The sequence below is a fragment of the Petromyzon marinus genome, unplaced genomic scaffold (genome assembly GCF_048934315.1).
Source record: "Petromyzon marinus isolate PM22_M1 ecotype Great Lakes invasive population unplaced genomic scaffold, UKy_Petmar_22M1.pri1.0 PM_G_Scaffold_7, whole genome shotgun sequence".
Lineage (NCBI taxonomy): Eukaryota > Metazoa > Chordata > Hyperoartia > Petromyzontiformes > Petromyzontidae > Petromyzon > Petromyzon marinus.
In genome coordinates this window covers 4,810,787-4,832,486 of record NW_027423024.1, presented here as the reverse complement: position 1 = coordinate 4,832,486, position 21,700 = coordinate 4,810,787, and the positions used below count along the sequence as shown (strand labels likewise).

Genomic DNA, 21,700 nt, shown 5'->3' with positions numbered 1-21,700 from the left:
CACCTCCTCCTCCTCCACCTCCTCCTCCTCCACCTCCTCCTCCACCACCTCCCACACCACCTCCTACACCTCCTCCTCCACCTCCTCCTCCACAACCTCCTACACCACCTTCACCTCCTCCTCCACTTCCTCCAGTTACACCTCCTCCAGTTACACCTCCTCCTCCACCACCTCCTACACCACCTTCACCTCCTCCTCCACCTCCTCCAGTTACACCTCCTCCACCTCCTTCTCCACCTCCTCCAGTTACACCTCCTCCAGTTACACCTGCTACACCTCCTCCTCCTCCTCCACCTCCTCCAGTTACACCTCCTCCTCCACCTCCTCCTACACCACCTCCTACACCACCTTCACCTCCTCCTCCTCCACCTCCTCCTCCACCTCCTCCTCCACCACCTCCTACACCTCCTCCTCCACCTCCTCCACCACCTCCTACACCACCTTCACCTCCTCCTCCTCTACCTCCTCCTCCTCCACCACCTTCTACACCACCTCCTACACCTCCTCCTCCAACTCCTCCTCCACCACCTCCTACACCACCTTCACCTCCTCCTCCACCTCCTCCAGTTACACCTCCTCCACCTCCTCCAGTTACACCTCCTCCTCCAGTTACACCTCCTCCACCTCCTCCTCCACCTCGTGCTGCTCCATCATCCCCACGGTGCCATCGTCGCCATCGTCGTCGTCGTCGTGGCGACCCCTGGCCAGCACGCCACTCTCGAAGCCACTGGAGGGAGCAGAGAAAGTAGGCAAGGGTGACACGCCGTAGCTAGCTAGCATGAGGGTGGAGGTGGTGATGAAGGTGGTGATACGTACCTACCTTGGGTCACCTACAGAAACAACAAAAAAACACTGCGGATGGCCACGTGGAATGTTCGAACGCTCACTGCGGAGGAGAGGCTGCCACTCCTCTGTCAGGAGCTGGACCGGCACCGCCTGGATCTCTGTGGCATTCAGGAGGTCCGGTGGACCGGTTCTGGCTCCTGCTACCATGAGGGGTGGACAGTCCTCTACTCGGGGCAGGAGACTGCCAAAGAACAGGGTGTGGCTTTTCTTCTGAACGCAAGAATGAAGGGGGCGTGGGAGCGTGGCGGTGAGGTGTGAGAAGCTGTAAGCCTCAGGCTACTTTGGGCTCGCCTTCCCATCAACCAGAGGCGAGGAGTGGTGGTCGTAGTTACTTATGCACCCACCGAAGATGAACATCTGGAGGGATGCAGGCAAGGCCAATGAGTCAGATGCCTTCTATGACCTCCTGTCACATGTGCTAGCTAAAGTGGCCCCTCGGGATAGAGTCATCTTGTTGGGTGACTTCAATGCCCGAGTTGGTCATGATGCTGGCACCTGGTCTGGAGTGATTGGAAGGCATGGACCAGATCAGCTCAATAACAACGGTAGGAGGTTGCTTGATTTTTGTGCAGCCAATGGGCTTGTAATTACCAACACGCTGTTCCGGCATCGGCGCATCCACACAACATCATGGATGCATGCCGGGTCCAAGCAAGAACATCTGCTGGACTACATAGTGACGGACCAGCGGATGCGAGCCCATGTCCTTGACACCAGGACCCACCGTGGAGCTGATCTGCCCACTGACCATCGACTAGTCATCTGTAAGATGCACCTGCCATTTTTCCACTCCGGTAGTGGGTGTACACCCAGGACCCCATTCCAACCTAAGGTGGCATGGTCTCAGCTAGCTGATGAAAGCTGCAAGTGAAAATGTCATCATCGCTTGTGGCTGGGGTTGGCATCGTCCCCCACTCCTCCTGATGTCGAGGGGAAATAGGTGGCGTTTAGGACTGTGGCTCATGCAGCTGCAATGGCTGATTTGGGAAAACGGTCCAGACCTCCCCAGAGACCCAGGCTGACAGAGGAGGTGTTCAGACTGGCTGAGAAAAAGCGACAGGCCCAATCTCATTGGCTACAACATCCCATGTCGTAGATTGAGGAGGCTTACCACAGCCTTCGCTTGGAGGTACGGAGAGCCGTTAGGCGCTGCAATGATGGGAGGTGGTTGTGGGTTGCTGAGGAGATGGAGTCTGCCTCAATGGCCCGCGATCACAAATCGCTCTTTAACTCCATCAAAAAAGTAACCTGCAGCGCCATACCTATTACCATCATTAGGGGAAAGAACGGTGATCCAATCTCCGACCCCCAGGAACAGGTTTGCAGATTTGCTGAGCATTTCTGTGAGGCCCTGGGGGAGGGGAAATCTCTCAGCCTGGAAAATGTGGGACAAAGTGGGGATAACCCTGCTGAGGCTGTGATGCCTAAAATATTGTAAGAAGTCACCCTCTGTGAGTGGCTGGCTGAGGTGCCATCTGTTGAGGAAGTACTGAAGGCGATCCAGAGCCTGAGACCAGGAAAGGCAGCGGGCAGAGATGATCTCCCAAGCGAAATGCTGAGGGAGGGTGGCCTTTGTGCACAGACTGCCCTACATGACATCTTAACAACAGTCTGGACCACTGGACGGGTTCCGCAGGATTGGAAGGATGCCCTGGTGGTCCCCCTCTTTAAGAAGGGGGACCGCACAGACTGTAACAACTACAGGGGCATCTCAAGGATTATTCAACATCGCTTCGATAGGCATGCTGAGGAGAGGCTTGCGGAGCCCCAATGCTGTTTGAGGAAAGGGCGGTCCTGCAAAGATGCCATATTTTGTCCGCCTGCTACAGCAGAGGTGTAGGGAATTCCAACAAGACCTACATCTCTGCTTTATTGGCCTTGTCAAGGCCTATGATACCATCAGTAGGCCTGGGCTCTGGATTGTTCTTCGTGCTTTCAGAGTCCCTGACCCTCTGCTCACGATTATTAAGGACCTTCATGATGGTGAGCGGGCCCGGGCAAAACTACGTGGCCAGGAGTCGGAGCCATTCCCTGTACACTTTTGGGTATGACAGGGATGTCCTCTGGCTCGGAGGTACACTACACTATAAACTACACTATACACTCCACTATACACTACACTAAAAACTACACTATACACTACACTACTCAACCACTATACACTACACACTATAAACTACACTGTACACTACACTATAAACTACACTATACACTACACTATACTCTACACTTTACACTAGAGACTACACACTACAAAACAGTACACTATACACTACACTATAAACTAAACTATACACTACACTGTAAACTACACTACACACTACACTATACTATAAACTACTATACACTACACTGTACATTGCACTATACACTACTATACCACACAATTTCCACTACACTATGCACTACTATATACTACACTATACTATACACTACACTATACTATACACTAAACTATACACTACATTATACACTACACTACTATACACTATACACTAAACTATAATTGTAAATGTTGTAGTTGTTTTACTCTCCAACACACAACCGGATAGTGTTGAACTAGTATACTACACTATACACTACTATACACTACACTATACTCTACATTATACACTACACTATATACTACACTATACACTGCTATACTCTTCACTATACACTACTATACACTACACTATACACGACACCATACACTACTCTATACACTACTATACACTACACTATACACGACACCATACACTACTCTATACACTACACTATAAACTACACTATACACTACTATACACTACACCATACACTACTATACACTACACTATACACGCCACCAAACACTACTCTATACACTACACTATAAACTAGTAACTAATTGGCACGTTTTGTTTACGTGACACTAAACCTGACAAATTGGCTGTCAGGCGGTGGCGGGTTTGACCACACAGCGTTTATATATTTACGCCACTTAACACAAAAACAAACTCTACTGTGGACAGAATGGGAATGTTGTGTTCGTGCCGTAGCAGCAGGACCTCCCGCGTAGCAGGCGAGGCAGTCAACAACTCCGTAACCACCGTGATGATGATGATGGGAGACACCGCAAACTCTAAAATATACAGCAGCAGCAGCAGACGTGATCAGGGTCTGGGGATCTAACCCTCGACCTCCCGCGTACCAGGCGAGGCAGTCAACAACTCCGCAGCCACCGTGATGATGATGATGAGAGACACTGCAAACTCTAAAATATACAGCAGCAGCAGACGTGGTCAGGGTCTGGGGATCTAACCCCTGACCTCCCGCGTACCGGGCGAGGCCGTCAATAACTCGCGAGCAGGGAGGCCGCCAGGGACAGCGCCGTCAGCGTCGCCGTCCAGCGCACGGAGCAGCAGGAGGAGGAGGGGCCCACGGCGCTGGCGGGGGCGGAGAGCGTCGCCGCGTCGCCCGCAGTCACCCCGCACGAGCGTGGGGAGGTGCAGGAGGTGGGCAGGGTGGTGGTGGCGGTGGTGGTGGTGGGGGGGGTGGTGGTGGTGGGGGCGGTGGTGGTGGTGGGGGCGGTGGTGGGGGTGGTGGTGGTGGGGGGGGTGGTGGTGGTGGTGGGGGCGGTGGTGGGGGTGGTGGTGGTGATGGTGGTGGCGGTAGTGGCTGCGAGAGCAGGAAGACAAGGGAAATTAGTGGCGAATGGCGGTTGTTGTCTGTGTGTCTGTGTGTCTTTTAAAATGTGTGTCTGTGTGTGTCTGTGTCTGTGTGTGTCTCTGTGGAGGAGGCTCGTGAAGGACGCTGCTACTGGGCAGTTGGAGGCAGTCGCCCTCCATCCAACAACAACGGAGGGCGGAGGAGCGACGCTCACAACAACGAGCGGAGCGCCGGGTGGCTAAAGCACAGCAGGTTGGCACAGTAGGGGGCACAGGTGGTGCATCAGCCAGTCATCTCAGTCAGTCGACCCGTGGCACCTGGGTCTGCCCCGTGACCTCCTGCCAGCGGGCGTTCGACACTTCACGTGGCCTCAGGGTGCACATGGCCTGGCACAAGCGTCGTGGTGACGTCACCGCCACTTAGTGGCGAATGGCGGTTGTTGTGTCTGTGTGTGTGTGTATCTGTGTGTGTGCCTGTATCTGTGTGTGTCTGTGTGTGTGCCTCTCTCTATGTGTCTGTGTGTGTTTCTGTCTGTGTGTCTGTCTGTGTCTGTGTGTCTGTGTGTGTGTGTCTGTGTGTGTGTGTCTATGTGTGTGTGTCTGTGTGTGTGTGTCTGTCTGTGTATGTGTGTCTGTGTGTGTGTCTGTGTGTGTGTCTGTGTGTGTGTCTGTGTGTGTCTGTGTGTCTCTGTGTGTGTCTGAGGTAGAGAGAGAGAGAGGTGAGGTGAGCGTCGCTCACCACCGACGGTGAGCAGGGCGTAAGCCATGGGGGTCCCCAGGCTGAAGAGGGAGCAGCTGTAGACCCCCTGGTCCAGCGTGGAGACGCGGGAGATGGTGAGGTCCAGCCTGGTGGAGCTCCAGTGCAGCAGAGAGACACGCGGGTTCGTGTGGGCTGAAACACGGGGAGACAGGGAGACACAGGGAGAGAGACATGGGGATAGAGAGAGACACAGAGAGATAGACAGAGAGAGAGACACAGAGAGAGAGACAAACACAGAGAGACACAGAGACAGAGATAGATGGGGATAGAGAGACGCAGAGAGATAGACAGAGAGAGCCAGAGAGAGAGACATTGGGATAGAGAGAGACACACACAGAGAGAGAGAGACAGAGACATTGGGATAGAGTAAGAGGCACAGAGAGAGAGAGACAAACACAGAGAGACACAGAGACAGAGAGAGACAGAGAGAGAGAGAGAGACATGGGGATAGAGAGACGCAGAGAGATAGACAGAGAGAGACAGAGAGAGAGAGACATTGGGATAGAGGGAGAGACACAGAGAGAGACAGAGAGAGAGACACACAGCGAGCGAGAGACACAGAGAGAAACAGAGAGAGAGAGACACAGAGAGAGAGACACACAGCGAGCGAGAGACACAGAGAGAGACAGAGAGAGAGACACAGAGAGAGAGACACACAGCGAGAGAGAGACACAGAGAGAGACAGAGAGATAGAGACACAGAGAGAGAGAGACAGAGAGAGAGAGACACACACACAGCGAGAGAGAGACACAGAGAGAGAGAGCAGCAGAGACAGAGAGAGACAGAGAGAGAGACAGAGAGAGAGAGACAGAGAGAGAGACAGAGAGAGACACAGAGAGAAAGAGGGTCAGATACAGAGAGAGACAGAGAGAGAGACAGAGGGACAGAGAGAGAGAGAGACAGAGAGAGAGACAGAGGGACAGAGAGAGAGACAGAGAGAGAGACACAGAGAGAGTGCTTGCCGCTCACCCTTGACGGTCTGGAAGTAGAGTGTCTGCCCGTGAGGGTTGCTCCACTGAATTGGGTCTGAGTCTGGATTTTGCGACACGCCGCAGCGTAGCGTGGCCGTGTCTCCCTCGGACACCGCGTCTCCCGTGGCCCACACTGAGATCGGAGGACCTGCTTGGGAGACACATGGGGAGAGAGACACCCACCCACTCACTCACCCACCCACTCACCCACCCACTCACCCACCCACTCACTCACACACTCACTCACTCACCCACTCACTCACTCACCCACCCACTCACTCACTCACCCACCCACTCACCTACTCACACACCTCATTCACTCACCCACCCACTCACTCAACCACTCGCCCACCCACTCACCCACCAACTCACCCAATCACACACTCACTCACCCACTCACTCACCCACCCACTCACTCACCCACTCAGTCAACCAGTCACTCACCCAACCACTCACCCACTCACTCACCCACCGACTCAGTCAACCACTCACTCACTCACCCACCCACCCACTCACCCACCCACTCAGTCAACCACTCACTCACCCACCCACTCACCCACCCATTCACCTACTCACTCACCCACTCACCCACACACCTACTTATTCACTCACCCACCCACTCACTCAACCACTCGCCCACTCACTCACCCACTCACTCACTCACTCACCCACCCACTCACTCATCCACTCACTCACCCACCCACTCATCCACTCACTCATCCACTCACTCACCCACCCACTCATCCACTCACTCAACCACCCACTCACCCACTCACCTATTCACACACCCACTCACCCCCACACCTACTCATTCACTCACCCACCCACTCACTCAACCACTCGCCCACCCACTCACCCACTCACTCACTCAACCACTCACCCACTCACTCACTCGCCCACCCACCCACTTATTCAACCACTAACCCACCCAATCACACACCCACTCACTCACCCACTCACTCACCCACCCACTCACCCACCTACTCACTCAACCACTCACTCACCCACCCACTCACCCACTCACTCACCCACTCACCTACTCACTCACCCACACACCTCATTCACTCACCCACCCACTCACTCAACCACTCACCTATCCACTCACTCACTCAACCACTCACTCACCCAGCCACTCAACCACTCACTCACCCACTCACACACCCACCCACTCACCCACCCACGCACCCACTCACCCATAGCGCTGTGTGGTGGAGGGAAGGAGACACAGGACATTGGAGACCACTCCCCTGTCTTCCACCGGGGGTAGTCAGCTACGATTCTCACACGGATGCAGTACTCAGCAGCGCCTCTAAGCGGAGGTACCGTGTGGCGGTAGCGACATCCCACAAAGCGCTCCTAGCAGACGCATCATCATAATCAGTACCATCATCATCATCAGTAGCATCATCAGTAGCAGCAGCATCATCATTTTCATCAGTAGTAGTAGCATTATCATGCTACTACTACTCAACCACTCACCCACCCAATCACCCACCCAATCACCCACCCACTCACCCACCCACTCACTCATCCACCCACCCACCCACTCACCCACCCACTCACTCACTCACTCACCCACTCACCCACCCACTCACCCACTCACTCACCCACCCACCGACTCAACCACTCACTCACTCACTCACCCATTCACCCACCCACCCACCGACTCAACCACTCACTCACTCACCCACCCACTCACTCACCCACTCACTCACTCACCCATTCACCCACCCACCCACTCACCCACCCACTCACTCACTCACTCACCCACTCACCCATTCACCCACCCACTCACTCACTCACTCACCCACTCACCCACTCACCCATTCACCCACCCACCCACTCACTCACCCACCCACCCACCCACTCACCGACCCACTCTCACCGTGCTGGTTGTGCCCCCCCTCGTCGAGACCTCCGCCTGCAGGTGGTACAGCACGTCATGCCGCTCCATCCTCCTCCTCCACCCACTCCTCATGGAGACCCCCACGGAGAGCTCCCACCACTCCGCCTCTCCCTCGTCGCGGTCGTCGTGGTGACCGTCAACGTCGCGGTAATCGTCATCGTCGCGGTCATCGTCATCGTCGTGGTCATCATCGTCGCGGTCATCGTCATCGTGGTCACCGTCATCGTCGCGGTCATCGTAATCGTCGTGGTCATCGTCACCGCCGCGGTCACCGTCATCGTCGTGGTCATCGTCACCGCCGCGGCCTTCACTGTCACCGTCATCGTCATCCTCAACACGGCACTCCTCCTCGCCGCCAGCCTCGTCCACCGTCACTTTCTTGTGGAGCATCAAGGTGACCGTCGGAGCACTGAGCACAGCTGAGACAAAGATCCCCCGTGTAGCCTTCGCAGACTGTAGGGGCAAGTGCTGTCAGCGAGCAGCACCTATGAAGGCCGGAACGGCACACGAGGGGGTGGGTGGCCAGCACCACGCCCGACCGCCTTTGTCGACCCAGTGGCGATGTTGACACACCGCAACGGGTACTCATTTCAGGCTGAGTCGACCTAGGGGAGCCCCAGGACCGGTTCAGACAATGGTCACCGGTGTTGGCCGTGAGCGGGAATCGAACCTGGGTCGCCAGGTTCACAGCGCAGCGTAGCGCTAACCGCTACACTACCGCTCCCCACACACACAGACACACACGCACAGACACACAGACACACGCACACAGACACACACACAGACACACACACAGACACACACACAGACACACACAGACACACAGACACACACACAGACAGACACACACACACAGACACACACACAGAGAGACACACACAGACACACACAGAGACACAAAGACAGTCACACACACAGTCACACACACAGACACACACGCACAGACACAGACACACACGCACAGACACACAGACACACACAGAGACACAAAGACAGTCACACACACAGACACACACACAGAGACACAAAGACAGTCACACACACAGACACACACACAGAGACACAAAGACAGTCACACACACAGTTACACACACAGACACACACACACAGACACACACCCACAGACACACCCACACAGACACACACACAGACAGACACACACACACACAGACACACACACAGAGAGACACACACACACAGACACACACACAGAGACACAAAGACAGTCACACACACAGTCACACACACAGACACACACACACGCACAGACACACACAGACACACATGCACAGACACACAGACACACACAGAGACACACACAGCGACACAAAGACAGTCACACACACAGCCACACACACACACACAGACACACACCAGACACACACAAAGAGACACAAAGACAGTCACACACACAGTCACACACACAGACACACACGCACAGACACACAGACACACATGCACAGACACACAGACACACACAGAGACACAAAGACAGTCACACACACAGTCACACACACAGACACACACACAGAGACACACACAGCGACACAAAGACAGTCACACACACAGTCACACACACAGACACAACAACAACAACCGCCATTCACCACTAAGTGGCGGTGACGTCACCACGACGCTTGTGCCAGGCTATGTGCACCCTGAGGCCACGTGAAGTGTCGAACGCCCGCTGGCAGGAGGTCACGGGGCAGACCCAGGTGCCACGGGTCGACTGACTGAGACGACTGGCTGATGCACCACCTGTGCCCCCTACTGTGCCAACCTGCTGTGCGTTAGCCACCCGGCGCTCCGCTTGTTGTTGTGAGCGTCGCTCCTCCGCCCTCCGTTGTTGTTGGAGGGCGACTACCTCCAACTGCCCAGTAGCGTCCTTCACGAGCCTCCTCCACAGAGGCCGATCTTGACACCGCTGGTACCAGTCATCGGCAAGTCCACTCAGCTCCACGTCCTCCCGTACCACATCACTCCATCTCTTCTCTAGCCCGTGCCACGCCCGTTTAGCCCCCTCAATCCGGCCGAACAAAAGCTGTTTCGGCATGCGGTGGCTGGGCATGCGGGTTACGTGACCCAGCCATCACAGCCTTGCCCGCCGGAGGAGCTCACCGATGGGACCTTGCCCAGATCTTTCAAGGATTTGTGAGCTCCTCACACAATCCAGTCTGGTTAAACCCAGGATGGATCGTAGGCAGGCCCGCCTAAATGTTTCTAACCGGCGAAGATGTTCCATTAGGGGGGTCCACAGACACACACACAGACACAAAGACAGTCACACACACAGTCACACACAGACACACACACACAGACACACACACACAGACACACAGACACACAGTCACACACAGACACACACACACAGACACACACAGAGACACACACACAGACACAAAGACAGTCACATGCAGAAACACACACAGAGACACAGAGACACACACATAGACAGACACACACACAGACACACACACACAGGCACACACACAGACACAACAACAACAACCGCCATTCGCCACTAAGTGGCGGTGACGTCACCACGACGCTTGTGCCAGGCTATGTGCACCCTGAGGCCACGTGAAGTGTCGAACACCCGCTGGCAGGAGGTCACGGGGCAGACCCAGGTGCCACGGGTCGACTGACTGAGATGACTGGCTGATGCACCACCTGTGCCCCCTACTGTGCCAACCTGCTGTGCTTTAGCCACCCGGCGCTCCGCTCGCTGTTCTGAGCGTCGCTCCTCCGCCCTCCGCTGTTGTTGGAGGGCGACTACCTCCAACTGCCCAGTAGCATCCTTCACGAGCCTCCTCCACAGAGGCCGATCTTGACACCGCTGGTACCAGTCATCGGCAAGTCCACTCAGCTCCACGTCCTCCTGTACCACATCACTCCATCTCTTCTCTAGCCCGTGCCGCGCCCGCCCAGCCGCCTCAATCCGGTCGAACAAAAGCTGTTTCGGCATGCGGTGGCTGGGCATGCGGGCTACATGACCCAGCCATCGCAGCCTTCCCCGCCGGAGGAGCTCAGCGATGGGACCTTGCCCAGATCTTTCAAGGCTTTTTGAGCTCCTCACACAATCCAGTCTGGTTAAACCCAGGATGGATCGTAGGCAGGCCAGCCTAAATGTTTCCAACCGGCGAAGATGTTCCATTAGGGGGGTCCACGTTTCGCAAGCGTAGAGAAGGGAGGGAATGACCGTGGCCGAGAAAACCTGAAACTTAGTGCGGAGCGACAGACCAGGTAGCTTCCGCACAGCGTTACGAAAAGATATTGCCGCTCGACTGATTCGGAGTGAGACCTCTGCTGTTAAACTGGAGCCAGTCATAAGCACACTGCCCAGGTATGGGAAACTCTCCACTCTCTCCACAACTGCCCCATCACCGATTGGGAGTTGTGGGGGTGGAGTGTCCGATGGTACAAAATACCCAGGCAGGTGCTTAGTTTTGGTGGGGCTGATGGTAAGGCCCCACCTCTTAGTGGCACGCTCCAGTCTCAGCAGCAGCATCTCCAACTCCTCCTCCGAATGTGCAGCTATTACCAAATCATCAGCATACATAACGGGGTTGAGCAATAAGGAGCCATCCCTTGACCGCACTCGGGCGTCGATCAGCCTCCCATTATATCTGTACCATATGGAGATTCCCCCGGTACAGCTATTGAAGGCTTCACGAACTACGTGGTCAAAATAGATGTTAAATAATGTGGGAGCCAGAGGACATCCCTGTCGCACTCCAAGGTTAACAGGGAATGGCTCTGACTCCCGGCCACGTAGTTTTACCCGGGCCCGCTCACCATCATGAAGGTCCTTAATGATCGTGAGCAGAGGGTCAGGTACTCCAAAAGCACGAAGAACAACCCAGAGCCCAGGCCTACTGATGGTATAATAGGCCTTGACCAGGTCAATAAAGCAGAGATGTAGGTCTTGTTGGAATTCCCTACACCTCTGCTGTAGCTGACGGACAGAAAATATGGCATCTGTGCAGGACCGCCCCCTCCTGAAACCGCATTGGGGCTCCGCAAGCCTCTCCTCAGCGTGCCCGGCAAGGCGACGCTGAACAATCCCCGCCAGGACCTTTTCCGGCACACTGAGGAGTGAGATGCCCCTGCAGCTGCCACAGTCCGCACGGCCCCTCTTCTTAAAAAGGGGGACCACCAGGGCATCCTTCCAATCCTGCGGAACCCGTCCAGTGGTCCAGACTGTTGTTATGATGTCATATAGGGCAGTCTGTGCACAAACGCCGCCCTCCCTCAGCATTTCGCTTGGGAGATCATCTCTGCCCGCTGCCTTTCCTGGTCTCAGACTCCGGATCGCCTTCAGTACTTCCTCAACAGATGGCACCTCAGCCAGGCACTCACAGGGGATGACTTCTTCCAATATTTGAGGCACTGCAGCCTCAGCAGGGTCATCCTCACTTTGTGCCACGATGTTTTCCTGGCTGAGGGATTTTCCCTCCCCCAGGACCTCACAGAAATGCTCAGCAAATCTGCAAACCCGTTCCTGGGGGTCGGAGATTGGATCACCGTTTTTTCCCCTAATGATGGTAATAGGTGTGGCGCTGCAGGTTACTTTTTTGATGGAGTTAAATAGAGATTTGTGATCACGGGCCACTGAGGCAGACTCCATCTCCTCAGCAACCCGCGACCACCACCCATCCTTGCAGCGCCTTACGGCTCTCCGAACCTCCGAGCGAAGGCTGCGGTAAGTCTCCTCATTCTCTGACGTGGGATTCTGTAGCCGATGACAGTGGGCCTGTCGCTTTTTCTCAATCATCCTGAACACCTCCTCTGTCAGCCAGGGTCTCTGGGGAGGTCTGGACCGCGTACCCAAAGCAGCCATTGCAGCTGCATGAGTCACAGTCCTAAACCTCGCCCATTTACCCTCGACATCAGGAGGAGTCGGGGACGATGCCAATCCCAGCCGCAAGCGATGATGAAATTCTCGCTTGCAACTTTCATCAGATAACTGAGACCAGGCCACTTTAGGTTGGAATGGGGTCCTGGGTGTACACCCACCACCGGAGTGGAAGAATGGCAGGCGCATCTTACAGATGACTAGTCGATGGTCAGAGGGCAGATCAGCTCCACGGTAGGTCCTGGTGTCAAGGACGAGGGCTCGCATCCGCTGGTCCGTCACTATGTAGTCCAGCAGATGTTCTTGCTTGGACCCGGCATGCATCCATGATGTTGTGTGGATGCGCCGATGCCAGAACAGCGTGTTGGTAATTACAAGCCCATGGGCTGCACAAAAATCTAGCAGCCTCCTACCGTTGTTATTGAGCTGATATGGCCCATGCCCTCCAATCACTCCAGACTAGGTGCCAGTATCATGACCAACTCGGGCATTGAAGTCACCCAACATGATGACTCTATCCCGAGGGGCCACTTTAGCCAGCACCTGTGACAGGAGGTCATAGAAGGCATCTGACTCATCGGCTTTGCCTGCATCCCTCCACGGATATTCATCTTCGGTGGGGGCATAAGTAACCACGACCACCATTCCTCGCCTCCGGTTGATGGGAAGGCGAGCCCAAAGTAGCCTGGGACTTACAGCTTCCCACACCTCACCGCCACGCTCCCACGCCCCCTTCATTCTTTTGTTCAAAAGAAGAGCTACACCCTGTTGTTTGGCAGTCTGCTGCCCCGAGTAGAGGACTGTCCACCCCTCATGGCGGCAGGAGCCAGAGCCGGTCCACCGGACCTCCTGAATGCCACATAGATCCAGGCGGTACCGGTCCAGCTCCCGACAGAGGAGTGGCAGCCTCTCCTCCGCTGTGAGCGTTCGAACATTCCACGTGGCCACCCGTCGTGGCTTTTCGTTGTTTCTGGAGGAGCCCCGAGGGTAGATATTCAATCTCCTGGCTCCGCCAATTGGGGTTTGGCCAGGAGACGTCATAGATGCCTGGCCCCCCGGGGCCTCCGGCACAAGCTTATTAGTTACATATTTCAGTTTAACTTGTGGTTTAGTGGTAATTAATTGAAGGTGGAGGGGTTACCAGCCCCTCGCACCCGTCCAGAGCCCCCGTTTAGCCCCTGTGGTGGACACATATGCCATGAGGGGAGGAGCCAATCAAAATTGGACCTCCCCCCACAGCACTGTCCACGACAGAGTTGCCCATCCGGCACCGCGAGGAGGTAGGGGGTTGTTTTGCCGGACTCATACACACACAGACATACACACAGAGACACACACACACAGACACATAGACACACAGAGAGAGAGACACACACACAGACACACACACACAGACACACACAGACACACACACAGTCACACACAGTCACACACAGACACACACAGACACACATACAGACACACATACAAAGAGACATACACACAAAGACACACACAAACAGACATACACACAGACAAACGCACAGACACACATACACAGAGACACACACACAGTCACACACAGACACACAGACATACACAGAGACACACACACAGACACTCATACACACACAGAGACACACAGACATACACAGAGACACACATACACAGATACACTCATACACACAGAGACACACAGACATACACAGAGACACACACACAGACACACACAGAGACACAGAGAGAGAGAGAGACACACACACACAGACATACACAGAGACACACACACACAGAGACACACAGAGAGAGAGAGAGACAGACAAGGCCACTCACTTGTCTTCAAGGGCAAGAGCTCAAGCACAACCCAGGGTGAGGAGAGCGGTGAGGACTGCGGCGATGGTGAAGATGAGATGGTGGATCTCACGCGGAGGTAATAGCGGTGGCCGGGAAGTCGCAGCGCTGAGGAGACATCGCACCGAGTCTCTGCGGTCACAGCGCAGACACTCCGCCAGCGGGCTTCTCCGTAGCTATGCAGACGGAGACACGTGAGGGGTGGGTGGGTGGGTGAGTGCGTGGGTGAGTGGGTGGATGAGTGGATGAGTGGGTGAGTGGGTGAGTGAATGAGTGGGTGAGTGAGTGGGTGGGTGAGTGAGTGGGTGGGTGAGTGAGTGAGTGGGTGAATGAGTGGGTGAGTGAGTGGGTGGGTGAGTGAGTGAGTGGGTGAGTGAGTGGGTGGGTGAGTGAGTGAGTGGGTGAGTGAGTGGGTGGGTGGGTGAGTGAGTGAGTGGGTGGGTGAGTGGGTGGGTGGGTGAGTGGGTGGGTGGGTGGGTGAGTGAGTGGGTGGGTGGGTGAGTGAGTGAGTGGGTGAGTGAGTAAGTGGGCGAATGTGTGAGTGGATGAGTGTGTGAGTGGGTGAGTGAGTGGGTGAGTGAGTGGGTGGGTGAGTGAGTGGGTGGGTGGGTGGGTGAGTGAGTGAGTGGGTGAGTGAGTGGGTGGGTGGGGGGGTGGGTGAGTGAATGAGTGAGTGAGTGAGTGGGTGAGTGAGTGAGTGGGTGAGTGAGTGGGTGAGTGAGTCGGTGGGTGAGTGAGTGGGTGAGTGAATGAGTGCGTGGGTGAGTGGGTGGATGAGTGAGTGAGTGGGTGAGTGAGTGAGTGAGTGGGTGGGTGGGTGGGTGAGTGAGTGGGTGAGTGAGTGAGTGGGTGAGTGAGTGGGTGAATGAGTGGGTGGGTGAGTGAGTGAGTGGGTGGGTGGGTGAGTGAGTGGGTGGGTGAGTGAGTGAGTGGATGAGTGAGTGGGTGGGTGATTGGGTGAGTGAGTGAGTGTGGGGGTGAGTGAGTGAGCGAGCATCTCACAGTTTATACTCCACTCTGTAGGTAACGTTCAGGAGCTTTGAGCTGCTGGTAGTGTTGTAGAAGTCGATGGTTGAAGGCTGAACCAGTGGGGGAATATTCCCTGTGGTATCCCCTCCATCCTCCCAACACAGGGTTGACAGCAGGTCTCGAGACTGCACGCGAACATTCATTGGGGAAGGTGGAGCTGGGGATATGGGCAAACGGCACTCATTGTGACCGTACCACTGGACCACCACTCTCCCCACACACTCACACAGTGCCAACAAGCCACTTTGCCCAGCTACAATCTGCGATCCCCAGGTCGCTCCTGACAAAGAGCTACAATATATATAAAAACATCTCAGTGGGCGCCTTAACTGGCTTAAATAAAATAAAAATAGTGAATAGTTTTTTTTAAAACAACACAGAGCCTCGTACCGGTTGCGGGAGGCCAACCGCTAGCGCCCGGCAGCAGCTGCAGCAGCAGCAGCAGCAGCTGGGCTTGAAGCAGTCTCCAGCTGCCCATCGTGAACCTCCGTGGGACGTCGTCAGCGGGAGGAGACGGAGCAGTCGGGCAGAGCGCGGAGTGAAGTCCGCGCCCACTGCCCGAAGCGCGCGACCTCTGAACCGCTGACCTCTGACCTCTCCGGCAAGGACTTTCTCCCAAGGACGTTGCTGGAGAGGGCGAGGTCGTTTTCTGTCTCAGGTCATGGTCAGGTGAATCCTGTGGTGGTGGTGGTGATGGTGGTGAGAGAAGAGGGAGGTAGAGAGAGAGACGTTACAGTGCACGTGGCTGTTGCCATCGTGATCAGCATCATCATCATCATCATCCATTACCCCCCTCGCGATGGTCCTGTCTCCGATTAGCACCCCTTGGCTACCAGGCACGGTGCAACATCAGTTCGGCATTCACGAGGAGCGCATGCATCCCGACCGCGGGCTGCCGCCACCAGCGGCGACCCGTGATGAAATAATTCCTCGACAAATCAAGTCGTCAGCCACGGCGGTAGAGAAAGGCCCAAGACCTGAGCGGGGTTATCGCCTGCCTCCGGGCGATGTACAGATGGGCAAGAAGCCGGCCTGCCGCACCGCCTGCTCACGACGATCAGCCAGTGCGTCTCTCCCCAGCGAACGCGCGACACGTGGGGGACGACATCTCGTGCTGCTGCTGCTGCTGCTCACTGCAGGCCCCCTGCTGAGTCGCGGCCAATTCGCAGCCTGCGTTGGTCGTACGGTTGCCCGAGGACACGGAGCGGATGACCGGGACGGATGAACAGGAACAGGAACGAATGGGACTAATGAACGAGATGGATGAACGAGACGAACAGGAACAGGAACGAATGGGACTAATGAACGAGACGGATGAACGAGACGAACAGGAACAGGAACGAATGGGACTAATGAACGAGACGGATGAACGGGACGAACAGGAACAGGAACGAATGGGACTAATGAACGAGATGGATGAACAAGACGAACAGGAACGAATGGGACTAATGAACGAGATGGATGAATGAGACGAACGAACAGGAACAGTAACGAATGGGACTAATGAACAAGACGGATGAACGGGACGAACAGGAACAGGAACGAATGGGACTAATGACCGGGAGGGATGAACGAGACAAACAGGAACAGGAACGAATGTGACTAATGACCGGGAGGGATGAACGAGACGAACAGGAACAGGAACGAATGGGACTAATGACCGGGAGGGATGAACGAGACGAACAGGAACAGGAATGAATGGGACTAATGCCCGGGAGGGATGAACGAGATGAACAGGAACAGGAACGAATGGGACTAATGAACGAGACAGATGAACGAGACGAACAGGAACAGGAACGAATGGGACTAATGACCGGGAGGGATGAACGAGACGAACAGGAACAGGAACGAATGGGACTAATGAACGAGATGGATGAACGAGACGAACAGGAACAGGAACGAATGGGACTAATGAACGAGATGGATGAATGAGACGAACGAACAGGAACAGGAACGAATGGGACTAATGAACAAGATGGATGAACGGGACGAACAGGAACAGGAACGAATGTGACTAATGACCGGGAGGGATGAACGAGACGAACAGGAACAGGAACGAATGGGACTAATGACCGGGAGGGATGAACGAGACGAACAGGAACAGGAACGAATGTGACTAATGACCGGGAGGGATGAACGAGACGAACAGGAACAGGAACGAATGGGACTAATGACCGGGAGGGATGAACGAGACGAACAGGAACAGGAATGAATGGGACTAATGACCGGGAGGGATGAACGAGACGAACAGGAACAGGAACGAATGGGACTAATGAACGAGACGGATGAACGAGACGAACAGGAACAGGAACGAATGTGACTAATGACCGGGACGGATGAACGAGACGAACAGGAACAGGAGCGAATGGGACTAATGACCGGGAGGGATGAACGAGACGAACAGGAACAGGAACGAATGGGACTAATGAACGAGACGGATGAACGAGACGAACAGGAACAGGAACAGGAACGAATGGGACTAATGAACAAGACGGATGAACGGGACAAACAGGAACAGGAACGAATGGGACTAATGAACGAGACGGATGAACGAGACGAACAGGAACACGAACGAATGGGACTAATGAACGAGATGGATGAACGAGACGAACAGGAACAGGAACAGGAACGAATGGGACTAATGAACGAGAGGGATGAACGGGACGAACAGGAACAGGAACGAATGGGACTAATGAACGAGACGGATGAACGTGACGAACAGGAACAGGAACGAATGGGACTAATGACCGGGAGGGATGAACGAGACGAACAGGAACAGGAATGAATGGGACTAATGACCGGGAGGGATGAACGAGACGAACAGGAACAGGAACGAATGGGACTAATGAACGAGACGGATGAACGAGACGAACAGGAACAGGAACGAATGTGACTAATGACCGGGACGGATGAACGAGACGAACAGGAACAGGAGCGAATGGGACTAATGACCGGGAGGGATGAACGAGACGAACAGGAACAGGAACGAATGGGACTAATGAACGAGACGGATGAACGAGACGAACAGGAACAGGAACAGGAACGAATGGGACTAATGAACAAGACGGATGAACGGGACAAACAGGAACAGGAACGAATGGGACTAATGAACGAGACGGATGAACGAGACGAACAGGAACACGAACGAATGGGACTAATGAACGAGACGGATGAACGAGACGAACAGGAACAGGAACAGGAACGAATGGGACTAATGAACGAGAGGGATGAACGGGACGAACAGGAACAGGAACGAATGGGACTAATGAACGAGACGGATGAACGCGACGAACAGGAACAGGAACGAATGGGACTAATGAACGAGACGGATGAACGGGACGAACAGGAACAGGAACGAATGTGACTAATGAACGAGACGGATGAACGAGACGAACAGGAACAGGAACGAATGGGACTAATGAACGAGACGGATGAACGCGACGAACAGGAACAGGAACGAATGGGACTAATGAACGAGACGGATGAACGAGACGAACAGGAACAGGAACGAATGGGACTAATGACCGGGAGGGATGAACGAGACGAACAGGAACAGGAACGAATGGGACTAATGACCGGGAGGGATGAACAGGAACAGGAACGCAGCTTTGGCGACAGGCTCCGCGACATCGCGGACGCGGTGGAGACCGCGAGCGGCGAGGGAGGACGCAGGAGGCGGAACAACGCCGCCATTGACACTCACAAATAAACGCGCGGCGGCGGCGAGATTGGAGATTGTATCGCCGCGGTGAAAACACTACAACCACGACCGCAACATCGTCAATAACAACGTCGTCAACAACAACATCATCAACAACGTCAACAACATTGTCAACAACAACGTCAACAACATCGTCAACAACGTCGTCAACAACATCGTCGTCAACAACAACGTCGTCAACAACAACATCGTCAACAACAACGTCGTCAACAACATCGTCAACAACATCATCAACATCGTCAACAACATCGTCAACAACAACATCGTCAACAACATCGTCAACAACATCGTCAACAACATCATCGTCAACAACATCATCGTCAACAACATCGTCAACAACGTCATCAACAACATCGTCAACAACAACGTCATCAACAACAACAACATCGTCAACAACAACAACATCAACAACGATGTCGTGAGCGGCCACAGAGAGTGGCGGCGGGGCGCTCGGAGCGAGCGGAATCCGAGCAGCGACAGCTGAAGGCGCCCCAAGTAGCTCAAGGAGTTGGGGGGTCGGGGGGGAGCCCGGATTGATGGCAAAGGTAGGAGCTGAATCAGACGTCAAAAATATACAGCAGCAGCAGCAGGCATCGTCAGGGTCTGGCGAGATAGTCAACATCTCATAGCCACCGTGAAGATGATGAGAGACACACACAGACTACAAATAAACAGCAGCAGCAGGCATCGTCAGGGTCTGGATAGAACCCACGACCTCCTGTATACCAGCCGAGGTAGTTAACATCTCATAGCCACCGTGATGATGATGATGAAAGAGAGACACACAGACCACAAATATACAGCAGCAGCAGGCATCGTCAGGGTCTGGATCGAGCCCACGACCTCCTGTATACCAGGCGAGATAGTCAACATCTCATAGCCACCGTGATGATGATGAGAGACACAGACTACAAATATACAGCAGCAGCAGGCATCGTCAGGGTCTGGATCGAACCCACGACCTCCTGTATACCAGGCAAGGTAGTCAACATCTCCTAGCCACCGTGATGATGATGAGAGAGACACAGACTACAAATATACAGTAGCAGGCATCGTCAGGGTCTGGATCGAACCCACGACCTCCTGTAGACCTGGCGAGGTAGTCAACATCTCATAGCCACCGTGATGATGAGAGACACACAGACTACAAATATACAGCAGCAGCAGGCATCGTCAGGGTCTGGATAAAACTCACGACCTCCTGTATACCAGGCGAGGTAGTCAACATCTCCTAGCCACCATGATGATGAGAGACACAGACTACAAATATACAGCAGCAGCAGGCATCGTCAGGGTCTGGATAAAACTCACGACCTCCTGTATACCAGGCGAGGTAGTCAACATCTCATAGCCACCATGATGATGATGAGAGAGACACAGACTACAAATATACAGTAGCAGCAGCAGGCATCGTCAGGGTCTGGATCGAACCCACGACCTCCTGTATACCAGGCGAGGTAGTTAACATCACATAGCCACCGTGATGATGAGAGAGACACAGACTACAAATATACAGCAGCAGGCATAGTCAGGGTCTGGATAGAACCCACGACCTCCTGTATACCAGGCGAGGTAGTTAACATCTCATAGCCACCATGATGATGATGAGAGACACAGACTACAAATATACAGCAGCAGCAGCAGGCATCGTCAGGGTCTGGATCGAACCCACGACCTCCTGTATACCAGGCGAGGTAGTTAACATCTCATAGCCACCGTGATGACAACAACCACAACAACCACAAGACAACTTTAGATTAAGGCCATCAGTCTAACTACAACAAACAGTGACGAGGTGGGAGCAAAAAACGCAGACGTTAGCTGAATGTGTGTCGGGGAGGGGGGTTTGGGAGAAAGTTAATGAGTTTATATTTAAACAAACTTTGTTGTAACAACTCCGCCACCACCGCCACCACCACCGCCGTGAACTTCACCGCAATGCTGAACTACATGCGACCTAAGGGACTGCGGTGATTTGCGGCTCAGCGTCAGTTGCTGGACAACACGCGACCCCAGGAAGTGCCCCCCCCCTCGAGGCTAAGGGACCGCGGTGATTTGCGGCTCAATGTCAGTTTCTGAGCTCCACGCGACCCCAGGAAGTCGCCGCCCCCCTCGAGGCTTGCCGCGACCTAAGGGACCGCGGTGATTTGCGGCTC

General features: G+C 54.4%; 1 protein-coding gene across 2 annotated transcripts; it reads right to left on the bottom strand.

Moving 5' to 3' along the window:
- Positions 1-595: 595 nt before the first annotated feature.
- Positions 596-21,507, bottom strand: LOC142920226 (uncharacterized). 2 transcript variants are annotated; one of them, XM_076062713.1, is made up of 10 exons: positions 21,427-21,507; positions 16,214-16,499; positions 15,797-15,980; positions 14,777-14,970; positions 8,089-8,528; positions 7,397-7,559; positions 6,202-6,354; positions 5,212-5,364; positions 4,145-4,482; positions 596-727 (listed from the first exon to the last, which is right to left on the bottom strand). In XM_076062713.1, exons 2-9 carry the CDS (start codon positions 16,299-16,301, stop codon positions 4,157-4,159), a joined length of 1,701 nt encoding a protein of 566 aa, XP_075918828.1. In that variant the 5' UTR covers positions 16,302-16,499; positions 21,427-21,507; the 3' UTR covers positions 596-727; positions 4,145-4,156. The 2 variants fall into 2 exon arrangements, with proteins under 2 accessions (XP_075918828.1, XP_075918829.1); XM_076062714.1 differs by having other exon boundaries at positions 6,202-6,351.
- Positions 21,508-21,700: the final 193 nt, after the last annotated feature.